Here is a 20,603-nt window from a genome sequence, read left to right on the forward strand (position 1 = left end):
GTCCTTTCCAGCCCACATCCAAATTTAATGTCCACCAATTTAAAAAACAATTTTACAGTGAATTCAAGTGTAGGTCCTTCCTCCCAGTTCCACTTCTGAATTGTAACACTGCTAATACCCTGGGGCCATAGTAGATGCCTGAGCGAATGCTGAGACACCGAGAAGAAACTGCAGTGACCCGGCCCACCTCCTACGTTGAGCTGGCAATCTTAAATTTAAAGTTAGTAGGGGTGGGATGAGGGCATGTGACGGGGTAGGGGAGGAGGTAGCTGATCGATGTTTCTCTCTCATCGATGTTTCTAACTATCCCTCTCCCTTCCTCTCTGTAAAAAATCAATAAAATATATATTTAAAAAAAATAAGTGTTTAGCAATTCCTTTGAGGAAAATTAGAAACATGCAGACACACCAAACTCTGTGTTCCCTTTTGCATTTTTTTTTAACATGGCTCTAGGGATAAGTTGTTTATTTACCTGAATTTATCTGTTGGTGTCCTTTCTGGAGGATAGAAACCTATTTGGGTGTTTTAAACGAAAGGGGTGTGATTTGGGGAATTAGTTTACAAATTATTAGAAGGGATAGAAGAGCAGTGGTTCCAGTGGCGTGGGAAAGCTGTTGACCCTGCAAGAGTGAGCACTATTGTGAGCCCAATGTCCTCCATGCCCACTTCATGTAGCTGCCACAGTAGCCTCAGTTTATCTGCTCATGGCCCCTACAAGAGCTACTGCTACATTGTTAGTGGCATCACCAGGAACAGAATAGATTCTTTCTTGCTTGCTTTTTAATCTGGTGTAGGTACCACTGACAGAACCTAATAAGAATGCAGTTTGAGAAATGTCATTTCAGGCTTCTAACTGTAGAGATTCAGGGGAGTTTTTAGAGAAGGGTAACTGGGGTGAATGCCAGTGTACCTAGTCTGCTACCTGCCATGTTATTTATACTTCACGCCACAAGCAAATGTGTAGCTGTGTTGGAGTATTGCTGAGCGTCCAGCCAGGCATTTGAATTTGCTTACCAGTGAGGTCCTAGAACTATCTATCTACATCTGCAGAACATCAAGAATGTTTGTTTATGATCCATGAAAAGTATTGATGGTATTTACTATGTTTAAAAATGTAATTTACTATGTTTGGTCATCTCTTCTCCCTTTGGTATTAAATGCAGCTCAAATCATGAATCCAGCTACGAATTTTCATCTGGCAGGGACTTGCCATTGTGTTATGTATTTGGCAAGAAAGTTCAAGAAAATCCATTCTCAACCTAAATTTTCTTTTCAGCTATAGTTGTGGTTTTGCCGAAAACATTCTTCTATAGTATATTATTTTAATTGAATTGAGCATGCTTACTATTATATGTAAATGTATTCCTTATTGAGAAAGTTAGGGAATGCCAGATAAGATGGCATATGGTGTCCAATTTTTCCTCCTTATATAAAATGGGGAAAACCTGAAGAAACACTGCAATTTAGGAAATGTTGCTGCCCCTATGCCAGAAATCTTAGATATAGAGAACGATATTCAACTCAAAGGAAGAAGCAGAGAGCGTTTATTTCCTAGGCCCAAGAAAGCTGGATGGTTTCAGTGGAAATGTGGGACTCAGTTAACACATTTGAAAGCTTGAATTTGAAAGTTCTGAGATGAAAGGCTGTAATCAGGTTGGAGTCCTTTCCAGCCCACATCCAAATTTAATGTCCACCAATTTAAAAAACAATTTTACAGTGAATTCAAGTGTAGGTCCTTCCTCCCAGTTCCACTTCTGAATTGTAACACTGCTAATACCCTGGGGCCATAGTAGATGCCTGAGCGAATGCTGAGACACCGAGAAGAAACTGCAGTGACCCGGCCCACCTCCTACATTGAGCTGGCAATCTTAAATTTAAAGTTAGTAGGGGTGGGATGAGGGCATGTGACGGGGTAGGGGAGGCTGGGGGAAGGTCAATGGGGAAAAAAAAGGAGATATATGTACTACTATGTGTAATACTTTCAACAATAAAATATAATTAAAAAAATAAAGTTAGTAATACGGCAAAATCGCATATAACTAAAATCCCCCTTGAAAAATCCCAACAAAGTCATGATCATATTGGAAACTTTCCCATCAGTTCTCAGTAGGTCAAGTATTCACTTGTTGTCTGGTGTTTGAACAGATGGCTGGGCTGATTCTTCAGGTGATTGCCAACTGAGGAGTAGGCTTGTGTTGTAGAGGCTAAGTTTTTCAACACTAGATTGATAAGTACATAGATATGCTTGCACTCTGAGAGACACTCAGGGATTGAGATCATAGGAATGCATCACACACCTCACACTTCAACTCTCTGAGGCATACCCTTTAAAAAAATGTTTTCAGAGAGGAAAGGAGAGGGAGAGAGAGAGAGAATCATTGATTGGCTGCCTACTGCATGCCCCCAACTAGGTATGGAACCTGCAAGCTGGGCATGTGCCCCAACTGGGAATCGAATTTTGCCCTCCTGGTTCATAGGTTGGCGCTCAACCACTAAACCACACTGGCCGGGCCTGGGGTATAACCTTCTTGAATGGAATGACTGGCAGAGTCACTGATGCTCTTTACAATCTCTCTTTTTTTTAAAAAATATATGTTATTGATTTTTTACAGAGAGGAAGGGAGAGGGAGAGTTAGAAACATCGATGAGAGAGAAACATTGATCAGCCTCCTCCTGCACACCCCCTACTGGCCGACGCTCTATCCACTGAGCCAAACCAGTTAGGGCGCTCTTTAGAGTCTTATCTCTGGCTGAGTCCACCTAGTTGAATTTTGTGTGAATCAAGTGAGTGAATGATATGACCACTGTAAAGAGACTAAAAATCAAAATAGATGTATGAAACTGCAGCATAAAAGGAGGAAAGTAAACACTTGAAGCAGAAGGGAGCATATACATAAAGGAAACTCCATAGAACAAGTCTATTTGACAACAGCTGCTTTTTTCTCAAAATCCTCTAAGACTAAAATTGAGAAGATGTAACAACACATGAAGCTGTTCAAGATGAAGGAGATATTGATGCTATATAAGGTGAATAAAGCTGATTATAAAACATGTATGAATATAATTTTGAGGAAATTTGTACAAAGTTTTTTCTTCTCTTCCTAGATTGATAAATTATTTACTTGTTATATAAGAACAGTAGGCTTGACATTTATGGATTTAACCTTCCTGCTTTTTGACTCTTCATAAATAACCTGGAAAAATTGGGATATGCAGAAGTGTGTCATTTTGCTGAGCTGGTATGTAGAGTACATTAGCTAGAAAGTGCACCTTGCCATTGCCCTGCCTCCCATATCAGGGTAGTTCTGTTTTTCTTGATTCATTCATTCTTCCACACTTCTTGCCATAAAACAATGAACACTGCTTCTTTATAAATTGCTGGTGGCCTGGTGCATGAAATTCGTGCACATTAAAAGGGAATTAGAGGAAATATTTTAATATTGCTATTTGCCCTTTCTCTATAATAGAAGTGTCAGAAATGAAAGAAAATTAGTAAAATGTATAAGAAAATCTCTCTCCTGTCAGAGTCTGGGGTGTGCCGCGGGACCCAGAGTAAAGTCCCCACCCACCCGCGTGCTCCGCGAAATCGTGTGAGTCCCAGACCCAGCCAGCCCCACCCCCATCAAGCCCCGCAGGGCAGGGGGCACAGCCCCAGGTCCCCCAGGCCGGTGCCGGGCGGGGGGTGCGGCTTCAGGTCCCCTGGCCCAGTGCTGGGGTTGGGGGGGTGCAGCCTCAGGCCCCCGGGCCCCAACACAAGGGTGTGATGACCATTTGCATATTAGCTCTTTATTATATAGGATAGGATGGCTCTTGGGAAGAAACTAGACTATATCAGGGCTGGTGTTAAAAATGAATAGCCTTGCCCTGGCCAGTTGCTCAGTGGTTAGAGCATTGTTCTGCACACCGAAGAGTCCTGTGTTCGATTCCTGGTCAAGGGCACATACCTGGGTTGCAGGTTCAATCCCTGCCCCAGTCAGGGCACTTGCGGGAAGCAACCAATAGATGTGTCTCTTTCACATTAATACCCCCTATCTCCCCTCCCCCCACTTTTCTCCCTTCCACTCTCTCTACTAGTAAAAATAAAAAAATATGTCCTTGTGTGAAGATTAACAACAACAAAAAAAGTGAATAGCCTTAAGATATTGACAGTCATTGGTCAGAAAACACATTTTCATACATCAAAGAATGGAATGTTTAGTGTGAATAGGGTCATTAATTATGGGGCATAATTAGGTAATAATATATATATATATGAAGACTGATGAAGATGATGTTTTTCTCCGTTACAAATGTCACAGTCTTCTGTAATGAGTTATTCAGAAAAAAATGTGCTGGTTACTAAGCTGCTGTTAATTTGTATTAAAGAATCTCAGGAGCTTCCAATCATTCAGGGTTTTGGATAAATAGGTGATCAAAAATACCTTGTGTATTTTAACAGTATTAAGATGATTTTCCATATATAGGCAAAGAGTTGATGAATTCCATAGAAGGTAACTAACTATAAATGAATTATACATGACTAACAAGGAATGGCAAGCAAGACTTCAGAGCTGAGTTACCTTGATATTTTTATCCACTGTGTGGGGTGTTGCACATGCATCACACAGCTATAATAGAGCTATCACATGGATCATTGGGAAAAAGAAGATAGAGATGTTTTAAAAGCTTCTGTGTTTCATTTTTTAGTCAGATGCTGCATTATTTGGCATTAGACAAAGTCAGAATCCAAGTATTGAAAGGTGAATTATTCTAAATAACTGAATTGTAATAAAGAAGTAATTTATTTAACATTTTTTCAGGAAATGGAAGATAAAGTGACTAATCCAGAGAAAGCTGAAGAAGCAAAATTAAAAGCAAGGTATCCTCACCTGGGACAAAAGCCTGGTGGTTCCGATTTCTTAAGGAAACGATTGCAGAAAGGGGTAAGTTCTTTTGTCTAGTCTTCAAATACTTAAGCTCTATAACCTCAGTGTGCCGATAGGGATTGTGATATGGGTATCTGCATATATAGCTCTGTGTGTGTGTATAATGGTTTTTTCCGTAATGTTTTAGCCTATTCATCCTATGATAAGAATTAAGAATCTAGGATTCTTTTATCACTTTTAACTCTAAATTATTTCGAGCATGTAGAAAGGTTAAGATAATATAATAATACAGTAGAACCCATATACCCACCACGCAGATTTAACAGGTTTATGTCGTGCCATAGTTACATAAGCTTTATCTTTGCAAGAAAGAAAATGTAGATATACTTAAACCTACCACATGTGTTTGCATATCACCTTTCTCCCTTCTCTCCAAAAGCAGCCACCATCCAGATGCTGGTATTTATTCTTCTGCTCATGTCTTTGTGTTGTTGTTTTTAACTTTTAACTGTTTTCAAGGTGATTTCTACATAATATCCAAAGGCTTAAAATACCTTTTATTTGTATGAAATGAGCCTGCTTTTTCCACTAGTAAATGAAAGGCTTGCATTTCACTCCTTAAGTCCAGGACTGTTCCTTCCTGGGTGGATTGATGAGGAAGCTGATGTCAATCCTGAGGCTTCTATACTGAAACCAGAATGACATAAGTAAGCCTGAAGAAAGGGTTGTTGCCTAACTTCTCCGTTGGCTGACTTGTGGCTGACAGAGATAGCTATTTCATCTAATTTTTGTTTTTGCTTAAATTTTGTTAGAATAACTTAGACTGGCAATATAGAGTCACATCTTAAACCAGTGTAATTGCATATGAAAGCTTTTAAATTCTCTGAATTTTTTTTTTCTTGTAGCAAAAATATTTTGATTCTGGAGATTACAACATGGCTAAAGCAAAGATGAAGAACAAGCAACTTCCTGCTGCAGCCCCGGATAAGACAGAGGTCACTGGTGACCACATTCCCACTCCACAGGACCTTCCTCAGCGGAAACCATCCCTTGTTGCTAGCAAGCTGGCTGGCTGATTAAAAGAGCTGAACTGCATGAATCTTCTAATTCCCATTGTTTTTCCTTAATATGTCACTCCCCGCTTTTTATTTCCTTCCACTCACAAAGTCATTTGAGAGTGACAGCTTTGCAGGTAGTGGTAGTGTGTGCTACTATTGTAAGGGAAGATACATGTAAGAGTTTTTGATTAGTTTAACAGTGCACTGATGAAGAGAACATGTTAGAGCAGCATAAAGTAATCTACTTGAAAATAATTGTATATATTACCTAACTGCTAGTGTAGGGAGGTCCTAACAACTACGAAGCAAGTTTTACAATTTTAATGTTTTGGCTTTCTTTACTTCATCCTAATTATAGCTTTGTAGGTTACTCTTATTTAATTAACCTCTATGGTATTGATTTCTTTGGTATCTTCCTTTTGGATTTTATAAACAGAAGTTTAAGACCACAAGTTGGACGAAAAGTCACATATTTCAAACACAAATAGATGGGGCTCCAAAAGATTTGTATTTCTGTGCTTGGACTTGAATGGCCTTAAACCTGTTTCAGCTTTAACAATAGAAGTTTACTTGGGCAATATTTGCCCATTCTGGTGTAACTTATGTGACGCTAGTGCTTAACAACTGCCGTTGAAGCTAATATTCTTCTTCAGTTCTATAGTTAGAATACCTTTTGTTGTTAAAGATATGAATGAAGTATGCATGTGCATCGACTGTTGAATTCACTTTTGTGCCATTTTTGTAAATACAATAGTTTTGCACAACCTCTCACAAATGTCTGTATTAATTTCATATATTAGAAAGTAGATGATGTGCCAACCAGAAGCACAAAAGTTCCTACACAAAACTCTGTATGTCATTAGAGCTTTTGTATAGTAAGAGTAGTTTACAATCCTGGGCTTATAGAATACCAAACTGACATCTTTGCTCAGTCTGCCATAGACAAGCTTTTTCATTTGTTACTAATATCCATGACATTCAGTGGCCTTGTGCAAATATGATATGTTGCTTAGGCATATCTTTTGTCCTATGCAGAACATTTCATTTTGACTTTTAGGGAAATTGCAATTCATGTAATTTATATAAACTTTTAAATGTAGAAACTTTTTACTTCCACAGTCAGTTTTGGGGACACTAAAATAAAAGGCTTCAAAGCTCTGCCTCCTGTGGCCCCTCCCTTCTTTTTTTTTCTTGCTTCTTTGACTCAAATATTGGGCTGTGCTGTTCAGTCTGTTCGGAAGCATAATGTCTATATCCTAACTCTTGAAACTTGCTCTGCTGAATGCTGGATTTTATAATGATGTTTTCCTTAACAACATTTTCGTTAACCATTGTTATTGCTATATTATTAGTATTTGACAGTTTCAGTAAAAGGAACTTTATAATGAAACAAGTTCTTGAGAAGACTGGCCCGAGAACCTATGTCAGGATGAGCTGAACTCTGGTAAATAATTTTAAGGAATTCTGATGAGCTAAGTGAATTAAGCTTGTGACGATTAATGTACATGATAGGTGGAACATGCTCATACTAAAATATTTAGATGTCTTGCTTCTATAGATGTCACTTTAATAAAATATCAATTTATTTTTACTTGTGTTTTTATCTAATTAGTAAGAACTTCAACAGACTTTATTAGGACAAATTTACTGCTCTTTAGGAACTCTTCCCATAAGTCGTTGTAATGTTCTAGTGTGATGAGGATCAGTAATCAGATGATACTATTTTTCTCTTCATCCTTGACTTGTACAGGGCCTCCCTTCTTTTGGGTCCAGGCACCTAAATCATCATAGATGGTGCTTTGAGTATAGCACCTGCACTTAAAGACAGCCTAACGCTCTGAGGAAAGCTCACTGATCATCTTTGTGCTCTACCCACCCCAAAAGCAGAAATGAACAAAATCAGTAATGTGTTAATTTGTAATTTTAGGAAATGGGAACAAGTAGGATATTCCACAATACCTATAATTATTGCAGGATCGATTTAAGAATTACAAAATTGTGCTGACTTTGACGCACATACACTAAAATTGGAAAAATAGAGGTTAGCATGGTCCCTTTGTAAGAATGACAAGCAAATTCATGAATAGTTCCATGTTTAAAAAAAAAATTACAAAATACTCCAAAGTAGAAATTCTGCAATATCTAGTTTTTTAAAATGCTTATGTGCAAGCTGTCACCATTAAATCTATGCATCAGAGATGAATCTGAAAGATCAGAGAAACCGTATTATTCTTGACCATGATAGGACTCCTGCTGTGATTTGTGACAAGTGATGTAACGTCTGCCTGAGTTTTAGTTTGTAAAATACAAAGCTAATATTTAACCTACCTCAAAACTTGAGGATCTGTGAAATACTGAATAAGTGCCCAAAATAAAATATTGTTGATTGTCTTTTTATTAAAAATTTCCTCATTAAACCAACCTGCCTTCTGTAAAGTCACAGTGCTTAAAATCTCAGGATTTTCCATTGGGAAAGACCTGTCATTAAGGATTTGTAGGTATAATTGCTTAGCCTCCATTATTGGTGCTTGGGATGGAGAGGTTTTAGCTTTCTGTTTTTGGTTCACCTCTGCTCAGTTTGCTGACATTTGCAGATCATTTCACCACTGCTAGAATGAAGATTTTGACTAGATGAGCTCAATCATATTCATCCATTTCTATGATTGCAGAGTTGTGGTTTGAGAGATGGCTACTTTTAATTGTCCTGTTTATTATAAACTAGAGGCCTGATGCACGAAATTTGTGCAAGGGGCTTGGCCCCTGCGGCCACCTCTGCCACTGCCCCCTTCACTGGGGCTTCATCTGGAAGGACATCCAGTCTAATTAGCATATTACCCTTTTATTATTTTAGATGAATGCTGAAGTAAAGTGAAGATAAATACTTCATGAAAGTCTTGGATAACGTCTGAAATAAATTATCTGTTTCATGTCTAGTAGCTCCTACTTGATAGTACAGTTTTGAGAAACATGCCAGTTTTGAAAGCTACAGCTGACTAAAATAATGACAGTTCTTGGCATTTGGAATAGTAGTAATGCTTGTTGGATTGTTTTTGATGAACTAGAAGGAGCATATTTGCAGTCCATTTACTAGTTAGTCAACCCTTTTGTGCTGCTGACCTGGTAAGGCCTCTACTTGTTTTACTTCAACAGTGGGAATTAGTCACTCTTTTTACTTGATGTAACAAAACCATACCTCTGAATATAACTGATACTTTTTACTAAATCAGATGTATTCTTAGTCCAAATTAGTGATGCTTTATCAAAGTTGAAATGTAATCTCAACTTAAATTGTGTTCTAAACTTGGTGTTTGGTGAGCCAGGAGCAAGGAAGCCTATAGGAAGAGCACATCTGAGTGACGACTAAAACAGTTTCTCTGGTGGCCTTTTCACATTCCCCAATGTCCAAACACATGTCCACTCTTTCCTTTTTCACCTCATTTTACTGCGTCCCCCATCCTGACTTATTTAAGCCCTGATGGCTTTCATTAAATGGTATTTAGGGCTTGAATTACCAATTTTTACTATTGTTCCCAATAGGTTACAATTAAGGACACATTTTTAATGTTCTAAAACACTATCTTAATCTGAATAATGACCAATTTGAGCCACCATCCCAACTCTGCAACTCAGTATACACTGCCAGTCTTCCCCACCACACCTTGTAAAATTAAGATTTTAAAAAATCTCGTTCTGGTATTGTTAAAATAAGAGTAAAAACACTGATTTTAATAGTTTCGGTCATTTAAGTAAGTAGGCCTATATGTCTTATTCTGCGAGTCACTGGTGGTGATGATAACCATTAATGTGTGTTTGTATTATTTTTCAACTAAATAGCATTTGAAAGGAAATACCCAATTCTTTTAATATACCCTCAAATCTGTTACCACATCTCTTATTTGTGATGCAGTAGGACACTGTACTAAAAGGGCCAAGAGTAAATGCCTTTTTTGTTGAACATGTCTGTAGAGTTGGCAGTTAATGCTGAAATTTGTCAAGTAGCCCTTCCAAAATTATACTTGTGAAATATACAGAAAAATAAATTGATTTACTTAATTTCTACTGATTTAATTTGCAGTTTTTGTCTCATTTAAATGTTAATGTTTTTTCAGTGTATTTTGTGAAGTTGATCCTTTTAGATTTTGGCTATTTTTATATACAGAAAGAATTATTGCAGTCTTAAATTTTGTTTTAATGTGTGTTAATGAGATTCTAGCAGTTAACTTTTACTTTGTGAAGGCTTTGTGTTTAAGGTAACATTAAATGTTTGCAGATTGTGAGTCTTATCCATGTCATGTATAAAACACGCTAGTACAGTATTGTCAGAGATAGAAAGATGGATGAGACAAGAAGCTTACATTCTGAAAAGATATATAATGGTATGTTTATTATATGTGCAGAAAATTTAATTCAGGTAGAAAGTATTACATTTCTTAAGAGGTAGAAATAAAGTTCCAGGAAATCTAGAGAAATGAGTTATTCAACTTGGGGGGATAAACGGGATGAATGAAATATCAGGGTAGTCTTACAAGTGGCTTTAGGAGATAGGTTGGTGTAGGCATGGGTGGGGGGAAAGGTAGGAAGGAGACCATTTTAAGTGGAGGGACTGTTACTTTCAAATAGTCGCCCAACCGGTGTGGCTCAGTGGTTGAGCATTGACCTATGAACCAGGAGATCACGGTCCGATTCCCGGTCAAGGCATATGTCCAGGCTTGATCCTCAGTGTGGGGTGTGCAGGAGGCAGACAGTCAGTGATTCTCTCTCATCACTGATGTTTCTATCTCTCCCTCTCCCTTCCTCTCTGAAATCAATAAAAAATAAACAAAAGAACACAAACAGTCAAGGAGTTAGGAAATGTGGACCTGTATAAGGAAGATTGGATGGAGATCATGGCATGTGAAGGAACTCTTGATTTTTCTCCTTAACACTCTCCTTTTCCTCCAGCCTTCAACTCAAGTGCTCAGACCAACCTTGCTTCCTCAAGCTGGGACCAACATCCACCAAAATCTATTGGAATTTTCGATTTATCTCCACTGCCACCACCACACCCCAAGCCACTAATAGTTCTTACCTGGATAGCTGGTGCAGTTCTAACATCACTTTCTGCTCCTGCTCCCTTCATGCTGTGCCCTTACCCATCCTTTCGCTCCATCCTGCTTCCATTTTTAACAGATTATATAACCTCTTAAAATGTTCCATGTTCATTCCTGCTCCTGTTCAACACGTTTCTTTTCCATTAAACACTTCCCCTAACCTGGCTGCCTCTTTTTCTTTGGATCTCAGCTCAACTTTTAACTTTCTTAGCGGGAGGTCTAATTCATTATTGTATCCTTAGCACCTAGAAGCAGCTTATACTCAAATGCTTGTTGAACAAGTAAAGTAAAATAGAATATTGGGTTGGAAATGTAAGTGGAAAACCAGATTAAGGGGATGGATACAGAGAGATAATGCTTGATTTCTCAGTCTGAGCCGAGTCTAGCTTTCATTGAAGTAGGCCTTTATACTCAGCATTTCTGTGAATGAAGAAATGTCAAAGAGATTTGCTCTCAGAAACTTCACAACTGAAATTGGTATACCTAGTTTCCATGGCAAGGATGTATTAACTTGGCTGCTTCTCTGCTCTTGCTTGTGATCATGTCCTTGCAAGCATACTTTATCTGATTTCCAAGGCCCTTTATTGACCCATTTCCAATGCATAAGGCTGATCGCGATGTATTTTAGGTTCTTGTTTTTCTGCATCTATTCTAGCTAATGTTTTGTAATGACTGTGTATAAATGGAAGTTACCATTTGTTTGAATTACTGCAGACATTATCCCTGGAGGGTAGTCATATTTTAATGATAAAGATCAGAAGCAGGCTCCAGTGGGCAGCTTTCTGCCAGGCCACACTTACAAGTTATAGAATATAAACCTTTCATATCTTCCTTAATTCTCAACTACTTTAATATCAATATTATGAGAAGCCCCAATCACTATGGATGTACTAGTTAAAAGATAGACTAAAAATATTCGTTTTCTTTTTAATGGTAGACATTTACTAATTATATCTGTCTTGAAAACCTGTATATGAGTTAGGTACATGGCTCATGTTGTCCACTGGGGTAATTAAAATGGTCATATATAGTAGTATTCCTACGAATTTTATTTTCTGCCAGGTTTATATGTAAACTTGAAAGAACTATTCATTATACTTGTAACTCCTGAATATATTGTTATGATGTTGCCAGCTAATTGCAGTATATTCCTATTCCCATGAGAGATGTTCTACAAGAGTCAGAAGCAAAGGGAGGAAAAGGTTTTAATAAGAGGAAAATGGTCTCCAGTGTGGAGTGTAGTACAGCAGTGAGAAGAGTGGGACCTGAAAAAAATGCCAGAAAATTGGGAAATTGGTATCGCTGGTCCTTTGGCAAGGACGGTTTCAGTGGAGAAGCTATGCATGGGCATGGGGCAGAGGAATAGAAGAATGATAAACAACTAAAGATGAATTAAAGGTGAGGATGTTCTTTTGAGAGATTCTGAGGTACATGAAAGAAGATTTTGATTTTAAATGTAGGAAAGGTTTACGTATGGTTATAGGCAAAACCAAAAATACAGGGGGAGAAATCAAAGGAGGCAAGAACTGGGATCGAGAGTAGGCGTGAAGAGATCAGTCTTGGCATGTCTTCCCAAGCATCAGAGGATTAATGACCAGAGTTCAGGTGGGGAAAAGAGGCACTAGAGCAGTGGTTCTCAACCTTCTGGCCCTTTAAATACAGTTCCTCATGTTGTGACCCAACCATAAAATTATTTTCGTTGCTACTTCATAACTGCAATGTTGCTACTGTTATGAATCGTAATGCAAATATCTGATATGCAGGATGGTCTTAGGCGACCCCTGTGAAAGGGTCATTTGTCCGCCAAAGGGGTCACGACCCACAGGTTGAGAACCGCTGCACTAGAGGATTGCTCACCAAATGACCTTAGTCTCATCCAGGTGGTGAGGTCATTTTCAAAACTGAATGGAGCAAATGCCGTCCAGTGGGGCATCAGTCATAGGGTAAATATATGGTAAGGAATGATAGAACTGATAGTTGGTTCTAAATTAAATTGCTAGATTTCTTTTCCTGCTTCTATTAAAATTATACTTGTAATTCTGAACTCAAGTAGTATAGGAGGCGATAGTGAAAAGCTTTAAGAATGTACCACTACTACAGACTTGGGCTCTCTAGAGGAGAACTACTTGAAACAGTCAAGCTGTTTTGTGTTTTTTCAGATAGTTGCCTCCATTTACGCTCAAGAATATGTTTATACCACTGTTTCTTGATTTCTTAATTTTAGGCACAAATTACTGGTTGTCAAGACTGATGAAGATTTAGTTCACAGCACTTCCCACATTCCTCATGTCCTCTTCCTAGGATCATAATGTCACTACTTTTGATTCCTTTATAGGCTTTCTTTACAATGTCAAATAATATATTTTCACCTTTATTTCTTATTTTATTGGCTATCAACAGTATTTAGCCCTCTAGTGTGTGAGATGACAATATTAACACCCTGATGCTTCCTTTGACTCTCCTCCCTCCTCTCAACTTTTGTCATCTGTATTCTTACATTATCCAGTTAACAACACTTAAGTTCTATTTAATAATCATGAATAGTCTTCAGCTCTATAGGATGATACATACAGTTCACTGCAGATCACAGCTTATACTCTGATTACATTTCTTTCTATAGTTTTTGTTTTTCTTGGTGTTTCTAATTATTATTTTCCCCTTGTACTTTTGGCTTCTATCATAGCCACAATTATTTCATGTCTTCCATCATATCTAGTATTTTAGAGTCTTCCTTATGTTCCAGAAACTCTTCCCTAGAGGCCACTTCTCCCTTGCTTCAATTTGAACTTGTTGCTTTATGATCCCTAATGCACAGCTCTCATCGTGGGACCTAGCTGCCCTCCTGAACTGACTGATTCCATTATTTTCTAGATTCCAAGTATGGCAACCATTGCTTGTTGCCTTTGTCTTAGTTCAGGTCCCCTAGAAGAAGTGGAAGTTCTTTATTTTTGAAAAGTTTTGTGAATAGTTATATACATCATAAATATCTTTTCCCAATTTGTGGTTTGTCTTGTCTTACTAGGGATATCTGTTGATACACTTCTAGTTATATTTTAGTTAGAACTATTTCAAACATGCCTTTGTGAAACGGAATATTCTCCTCCCCCATGTGTTAATTGTACCATCCTCTGACACACAATATCCATTTCCACATAACATTTTAGCATGTAATCACAGTGCATTCTAATTGCATTCATTCAGTTACTTCCTTTCCATGAAAAGTAACATTATTTTGCTGTAGCACTTACTTAGCCCAGTGCCTGGCCATAGTAAGTGCCCAATACATATTTTCTGATAGAAATTACACCATTGAGAGTGTAGCCATTCCCATTCACCCCTGCTATATATATACTGTATGTATTAGAGGTCTGACGTACAAAATTTGTGCACGGGTTGGGTCCCTAGGCCTGGCCGGCGATCAGGGCCGATCGGGGGCTTCCGGCTGCCAGAGCCTCACTTCCCCAGCTGCTGGCCGTGGTCTTCCTTCATTCCGCACTGCCCCCTGGTGGTCAGCGCACGTCAAAGTGAGCAATCGGTCTCCTGGTGGAACTCCCGCAGGGACAATTTGCATATTAGGCTTTTATATATATATAGATATGCACATACACTATATCATGGTCAGGGCTCTTAATCACAAATTCATAATTCTGGCTCATTAGATCAGGTCACTTACAAAATTGTCGAAATGCTAGAGAAACAGTCTATTTTTAAAGATATATTTTTATTTATTTCAGAGAGGAAGGGAGAGGGAGAGATAGAAACATCAATGATGAGAGAGAATTATCGATCGGCTGCCTCCTGCACACCCTCTTACTAGGGATTGAGCCCACAACCCAGGCATGTGCCCCTGACCGGAATCGAACCTGGGACCCTTCAGTCTGCAGGCTGATGCTCCATCCACTGAGCCAAACCAGCCAGGGCTAGAGAAACAGTCTTGATGTAAATCTAGGAACAACCCCAAAAACATGCTCCACTAATGGCTTGATAGGGAAATTGCTGCTGCTGCCACCACCAAACTGAGAGCCAGGAACCCAACTTGGCCACCTCTGCTGCCACCTTCACTGGCAATGGAAGTTCTATTTGCAGAGCCTATTTCTTATATCCTAAGTATCCTAAGTCTTGTGCAGATGAATCTAGTAGACTAACTAGGTCATATAGTCATATAGCATTCAAGCTGCAAAAGAGGTGGGACTGGCATCTTGATTTTTCTATCAGGAGGCAGGACTAATGTAGAAATTTTCTTTAATTGATCTTTTAAAATGTATTTTAGAGATAGAGAGAGACATCAATATGAGAGAGAAACCTTGATTGGTTGCCTCCCACACACCCCCCGGTTGGGGATTGAACCCACAACCTAGGTGCCCTGTCCAGGAATAGAGCCCGCTACCTATTTTGGTGCATGGGATGACGACATTCCAACCAACTGGCCAGGGTGGAACTCCCTTAAAATACAGAAAAGAGGACAGACAAAATATGGTAGATGCCACTATATCTTCCTGTATGGTCCAATACAACACTGCAGTGTTGTCCACTCTCCTCTGGGAGAACTTCAGGGAGTTCTGTATTATTTTGATTTGACATGCCTAGAGGCATTAAAAGAGGCTCTTAAACTATATAGCCAGCCAGTAACCAATTAAGTTAGAACATTTTTACAGTCCTAATCTTTGGCCTATATATCCCTCCTGATTGACCCCCAAGTTTATTTTTTCCCCATCAAAAATGTTCTTTCAGAAGTCACTCAGTTCTTGATTGGGCTGCCCTTGAATCTTGCAACATGACAGAAGCAGGCAGTCCAGGACAGGGAGTGAACATGTGGGAGCTAGGACTGAAAATTTGATCAATATTATCTTAAAATTATATAGCACAGACCAGTTTCCAATACTTTCTCATCTCATTTGAACCTGCCAACAATACACACATAAGTTGTCCTTTCTTTGCTGATTAAAAAAATGATAAGCTTAGGTTTCTCACTGTTGGAAAATATAGGGATAAGCCAGGGGAGGAGGCTAGAACGATTTCTGTGGTGATGGGTCAGAGTTGAAGACATTAGTATGAACTCATGCTTACCTTAATATAGTTTCCTACATATAGAAATATTTATAGATATGTGTGTATACACAGATAAGTATACACATATTTCCTTACTCTGTGGCTAGAAAAAAAATGAGGCCAAGAGCAATGAGGCCAAGATCTTAGTTTCTAATACTCTCCAATGAAAGGGACCAGGGCTCCTTGGAGAAATGGCTGATTCTAGGACTGGAGAAGAAATGAAGAAATATCAAGATGAGTCTGCAGCATCTTATTGAGCTAAAAGGTAAGGAAGTGATCTGAAAAACAAAAATAAAATAAAACACAACACAATCCCTTTCACAATGATGGGGGGGGGGTTGGGGGGGGGGTATGTCAAAAGGACACAGGAACCAACTGAAAGAGCTCCCAATGGCTAAAGCCTGAATAATTTCAGCAACAAAATAAAGTATCAGATCATAACCGAAAGTATTAAGTAAATACTTGTAAGTCTATACTTGCATAAATAAATAATTGAATGAATAAATGGTGGAAATAAGACATGTAGAAAAATTCCAAGGAGGTGGAGCATAACTTCCCACTCATATGTGAGCTGCATATAGTGACTTCATTCAAAAAGAGTATGGAGCCCTGGCAGGTGCAGTTGGTTGAGCGTCGTCCTGTATACCAAGAGGTCACTTGTTCTATTCTGGGTCAGGGCACATGCCTGGGGTTGTGGGCTCAATCCCCAATAGGGGGCGTGTTTCTCTTCTCTCTCCCCCCCCCCCTTCCTCTCTCTCTAAAAAAAAAAAAATCAATTAAATAAATTTTACAAAAAAGGGTATGGATAAGGGCATGTATTAGTTTGCTAGGGCTGCCATAACAAAGTATCACAGACTTGGTGGCTTAAACAACATACATTTATTTCTCACTTTTCTGGAGGTTAGAAGTCCAAGACAAGGTCTTGGCAAGCGTGGTTCCCTCTTAAGCTCCCTGGCTGAGTCAAAATCAAACTGACAAAAACAGATTAATAGGAGAAAGGCATGCAAACTCATATTAAATTTTACATGACATGGGAACCTTTATAAGGAAATGAAGACCCAAAGAAATGGCAAAACCTACTTGCTTTTATATTAGGTTGAACAAAGAGAAATAATTGAGGAAAAGTGACTCAACTATGAAAGGAGGTTAAGGAAGAGAATTATTTTAAGGTCTGTATAGAATTCTCTTGGCCTCAACTTCTAGTCCTTGGTGTTAAGAATGATACTTACCTTGTCGTATAGGGAGGATATATTTCATACAGAATTTCACCTGCTTTTAAGAAAAAGAAGGAAGGTTAGAATGTTTTTTCTTATATTTGCTGTTTTTCAAGTACCCCTTGAAATAGTCCATATGCCAAAGCAGCATTACCATGGGGTGACATGCCCTGAACTCCTTCATCAGCATCTCAGCACTTCTCAACAGTTGGGGGAGGTAAGTATTGTCCCAAGGGCAAGAAAACAGAATGATTACCACCTTACACAGGGCACGAAGGAATGCAAGGGGGTAGAATTCAAGTCTCTTAAATCTCAATCCAGTGCTCTTTTTAAAATATTTACATATTTTTATTTATTTCAGGGAGGAAAGGAGAGGGAGAGAGAGATAGAAACTTTAATGATGAGGAAGAATCACTGATTGGCTGCCTCCTGTACATAAAGCCCACAACCCAGGATCGGGAATTGAACCGTGACCTCCTGGTTTATAGGTAGATGCTCAACCACTGAGCCACACTAGCTGGGCCAGTGCCCTTTCTGTTGTACTGGTCATAACTGCACATATGATCTTGTTTTATGTTTGGGCAATAAAGGTGGGACCCCGAAACATAAAGGTTTGGTTTGAGAATGGTAAGGAACACAGAGAATGCTGTAGGACTATGTACTCTGTAGCCTTTACCTCTGGCACCTCTGAAGAGACTATGGGCAGTGAGCAATGGAAGGAGAGGCCTGAGTTCCAGGGAGTGAGAAGTGGCCCCTCTGTCAATGATCTTCCTTCAACTACACATGCAGGACACACACAATCAAGGGTGCAGCCTTAAGAGATGGCCTTGATAGACACCATCTCAGATTCTCATGACAGGCACTGGGCACCACTTAGAGTTCAAAGAAATAGGGTGAGCACACTAACAAGAAGCTGGGATTAAAAAATATGTATATAGTAGAGGCCCAGTACATGAATTCGAGCATGGATGGGGGTCCCTAGGGACTCCCGGCCGGCAATCAGGGCCCATCAGGGCCAAGGGAGGTTGGCGGGAGGTTGGCCGGCCACAACCGATTGACCGGTCATTCGGTCGCTTAGGCTTTTATATATCTACTAGAGGCCCGGTGCACAAAAATTTGTGCACTCGGGAGTGGGGGTGGGGGGGTGTCCCTCAGCCCGGCCTATGCCCTCTTGCAGTCTGGGACCCCTCGGAGGATGTCCACCTGTTGGCTTAGGCCTGCTCCCTGGGGGGTCAGGCCCAAGCTAGCAGTCAGACATCCCTCTGGCAGCCTGGCAGCCTCGGGGGATGTCTACTTGACAGCGGGGAGCAGGCCTAAGCTGCAGTCGGACATCCTTAGCACTGCTGAGGAGGCGGGAGTGGCTCCCACCACCCCAGATCAGGGTGGCGGTCCTGCTGGGGTGCCTGGCCAGCCTGGGTGAGGGGCTGATGGGTGTTTGCAGGCCGGTCACACCCCCTTCAGGGAGGGTGGTCCTGCTGGGGTGCCTGGCCAGCCTGGGTGAGGGGCTAATGGCTGTTTTCAGGCTGGCCACACCCCCTTTAGGGTGGGGGGTCCCCACTGGGGTGCCTGGCCAGTCTGGGTGATGGGCTGAGGGCCATTTTCAGGTTGGCCAAGCCCCCCCCCCCTCACCCCAGGCGACGGAAGCTCCCAGCCTCTCCTTTTTTTCTTTTTTATTCTGGGATTTATTTACCTTCTATAATTGAAACTTTGTAGCCTTGAGAGGAGCTCAGAGCCGGCCAGGGTGGGTGGGAGGGAAGCTTGGCTTCCTCCATCACCAGCGGCAACCCATTCCTGCTTGCTCCAGCTCCGTGGCCATGGCTGGCTAAAAGCAGGTATCTGGGGTTTATTTATCTTCTATAATTGAAACTTTGTTGCTTTGAGTGGAGCTCAGAGCCAGGGCAGCTGGGAACCTTGGCTTTCTCCATCATTGGGGCAACCAAGCCTCCTGTTCGCTCCAGCTCCGTGGCTGCCAGCTGCCATCTTGGTGGGTTAATTTGCATATAGTCGCTCTGATTGGCTGGGGGCGTGGCTTAAGGCCTAGCAAAGTTACGGTCAATTTGCATGTTTGTCTTTTATTAGTGTAGATCAGGGGCCCTCAAACTTTTTAAACAGGGGGCCAATTCACTGTCCCTCAGACCGTTGGAGGGCTGGACTATAGTTTTAAAAAAAACTATGAACAAATTCCTATGCACACAGCGGCGGCAAAAACACCCGGCGGGCCGGATTAATGTTTTTGGCGGGCCGCATGTGGCCCGCGGGCCATAGTTTGAGGACCCCTGGTGTAGATTGTCTTTTATTAGTGTAAATAGACATGGAGAATAATCAACCCAGGAGTGAAAGTGTGGGTGGGAAGGAGGCAGATAGAGGGTGAAGACACCATGGGGGTGGGGATGCAAAGACCATATTCTTATGCCTGAGGTGCAGGGATAACAGTGAGTAGACTGAATGCTGCTTCTGAGATTGAGTCTTTTATACAGAGCGACATTGTAGGTGTAGACCCTCCACAAAAGCCCTCAGCGGGCATCCGGATCGGCTTCAGCAGGATTATATATGGTGTGGGCACACCGGGAACAGGACGAGGAAGAGGCTGGAGACAGGGCACCCCTACAAACACAGAGGCCTAGGAACAGGTAGGCTCCTGGGCCGACCCCCGGGGCATCTTGCTTCAAGGCTCACTTAAGTGTCTGTGGCTTAAAGCAGGCTGCTCTGCTTTGGCATCATTACCTGACCCAGCTGCAGATACCAAGGTGTTCCGGTGACCTCGGTGATCCATCCATCCATCCTCCCTCCCTCCGCTGCCAACAAGGCTCTTGTGGAATTCTAGGTCATCCTATGGCCTTCCACGGCCCTCCCTCCGCCCCCCCTCCTTTAGCTAGAAATGCTTGGAGGACAGGAGAAGCAGACTTTTACCTGGACACCCTCAGTGACACCAGCTACCGCCGCCCCTTGCAGGGCTGGCTTACTCCGCACGGTTCCGGGCTCGCTTGGGGCAGGGGCGTCCGGGGTGCACCGCGAGTGACCTGCGGGCGGGAGACCCGGGGCTGCGCGGGGTGGCCGGACAGCGATGCTCCGAGCCCGCAGCCGACGGGAGGCGACGTGAGCCCGCGAGAGCCCGGAGCGACCGCGGCAGCCGCGCTCGAGCGCAGCCTCCTCCCGTTCCCACAATGCAAAGGGCGGCGGCGGCGGCAGCATCTCTGGCCGCCGAGCAGGCTACGATAGCAATTCCGAGGACCCAGAGTAAGCGTGAACCTCGCCGCTGCACTCGAGCTCCAAGAAGTCATAGACAAGCTACCCGCGGAAAACCCGCGCTTTGAGGTCTATGCCCGC

General features: G+C 41.2%; 1 protein-coding gene and 1 pseudogene across 3 annotated transcripts in view; both read left to right on the top strand.

The window, feature by feature from the left end:
• Nucleotides 1-9,986, top strand: part of ARPP19 (cAMP regulated phosphoprotein 19) — a 17,799-nt gene extending 7,813 nt beyond the window's left edge. Inside the window, exons 2-4 of one of the 3 annotated variants that reach the window (XM_014453439.1) lie at nucleotides 2,959-3,027; nucleotides 4,800-4,922; nucleotides 5,771-9,986. In XM_014453439.1, coding sequence (XP_014308925.1) covers nucleotides 2,986-3,027; nucleotides 4,800-4,922; nucleotides 5,771-5,941 — 336 coding nt within the window. In that variant the 5' untranslated portion in view covers nucleotides 2,959-2,985 and the 3' untranslated portion in view covers nucleotides 5,942-9,986. Of the gene's footprint in view, nucleotides 1-2,958; nucleotides 3,028-3,128; nucleotides 3,240-4,799; nucleotides 4,923-5,770 lie in introns of those variants that run through there. The other 2 variants (XM_014453441.2, XM_006085945.2) reach the window with 2 other exon arrangements.
• LOC111825384 lies at nucleotides 7,922-8,022 on the top strand (annotated as a pseudogene).
• Nucleotides 9,987-20,603: the final 10,617 nt, after the last annotated feature.

This window comes from Myotis lucifugus, unplaced genomic scaffold (assembly GCF_000147115.1).
Source record: "Myotis lucifugus unplaced genomic scaffold, Myoluc2.0 scaffold_23, whole genome shotgun sequence".
NCBI lineage: Eukaryota > Metazoa > Chordata > Mammalia > Chiroptera > Vespertilionidae > Myotis > Myotis lucifugus.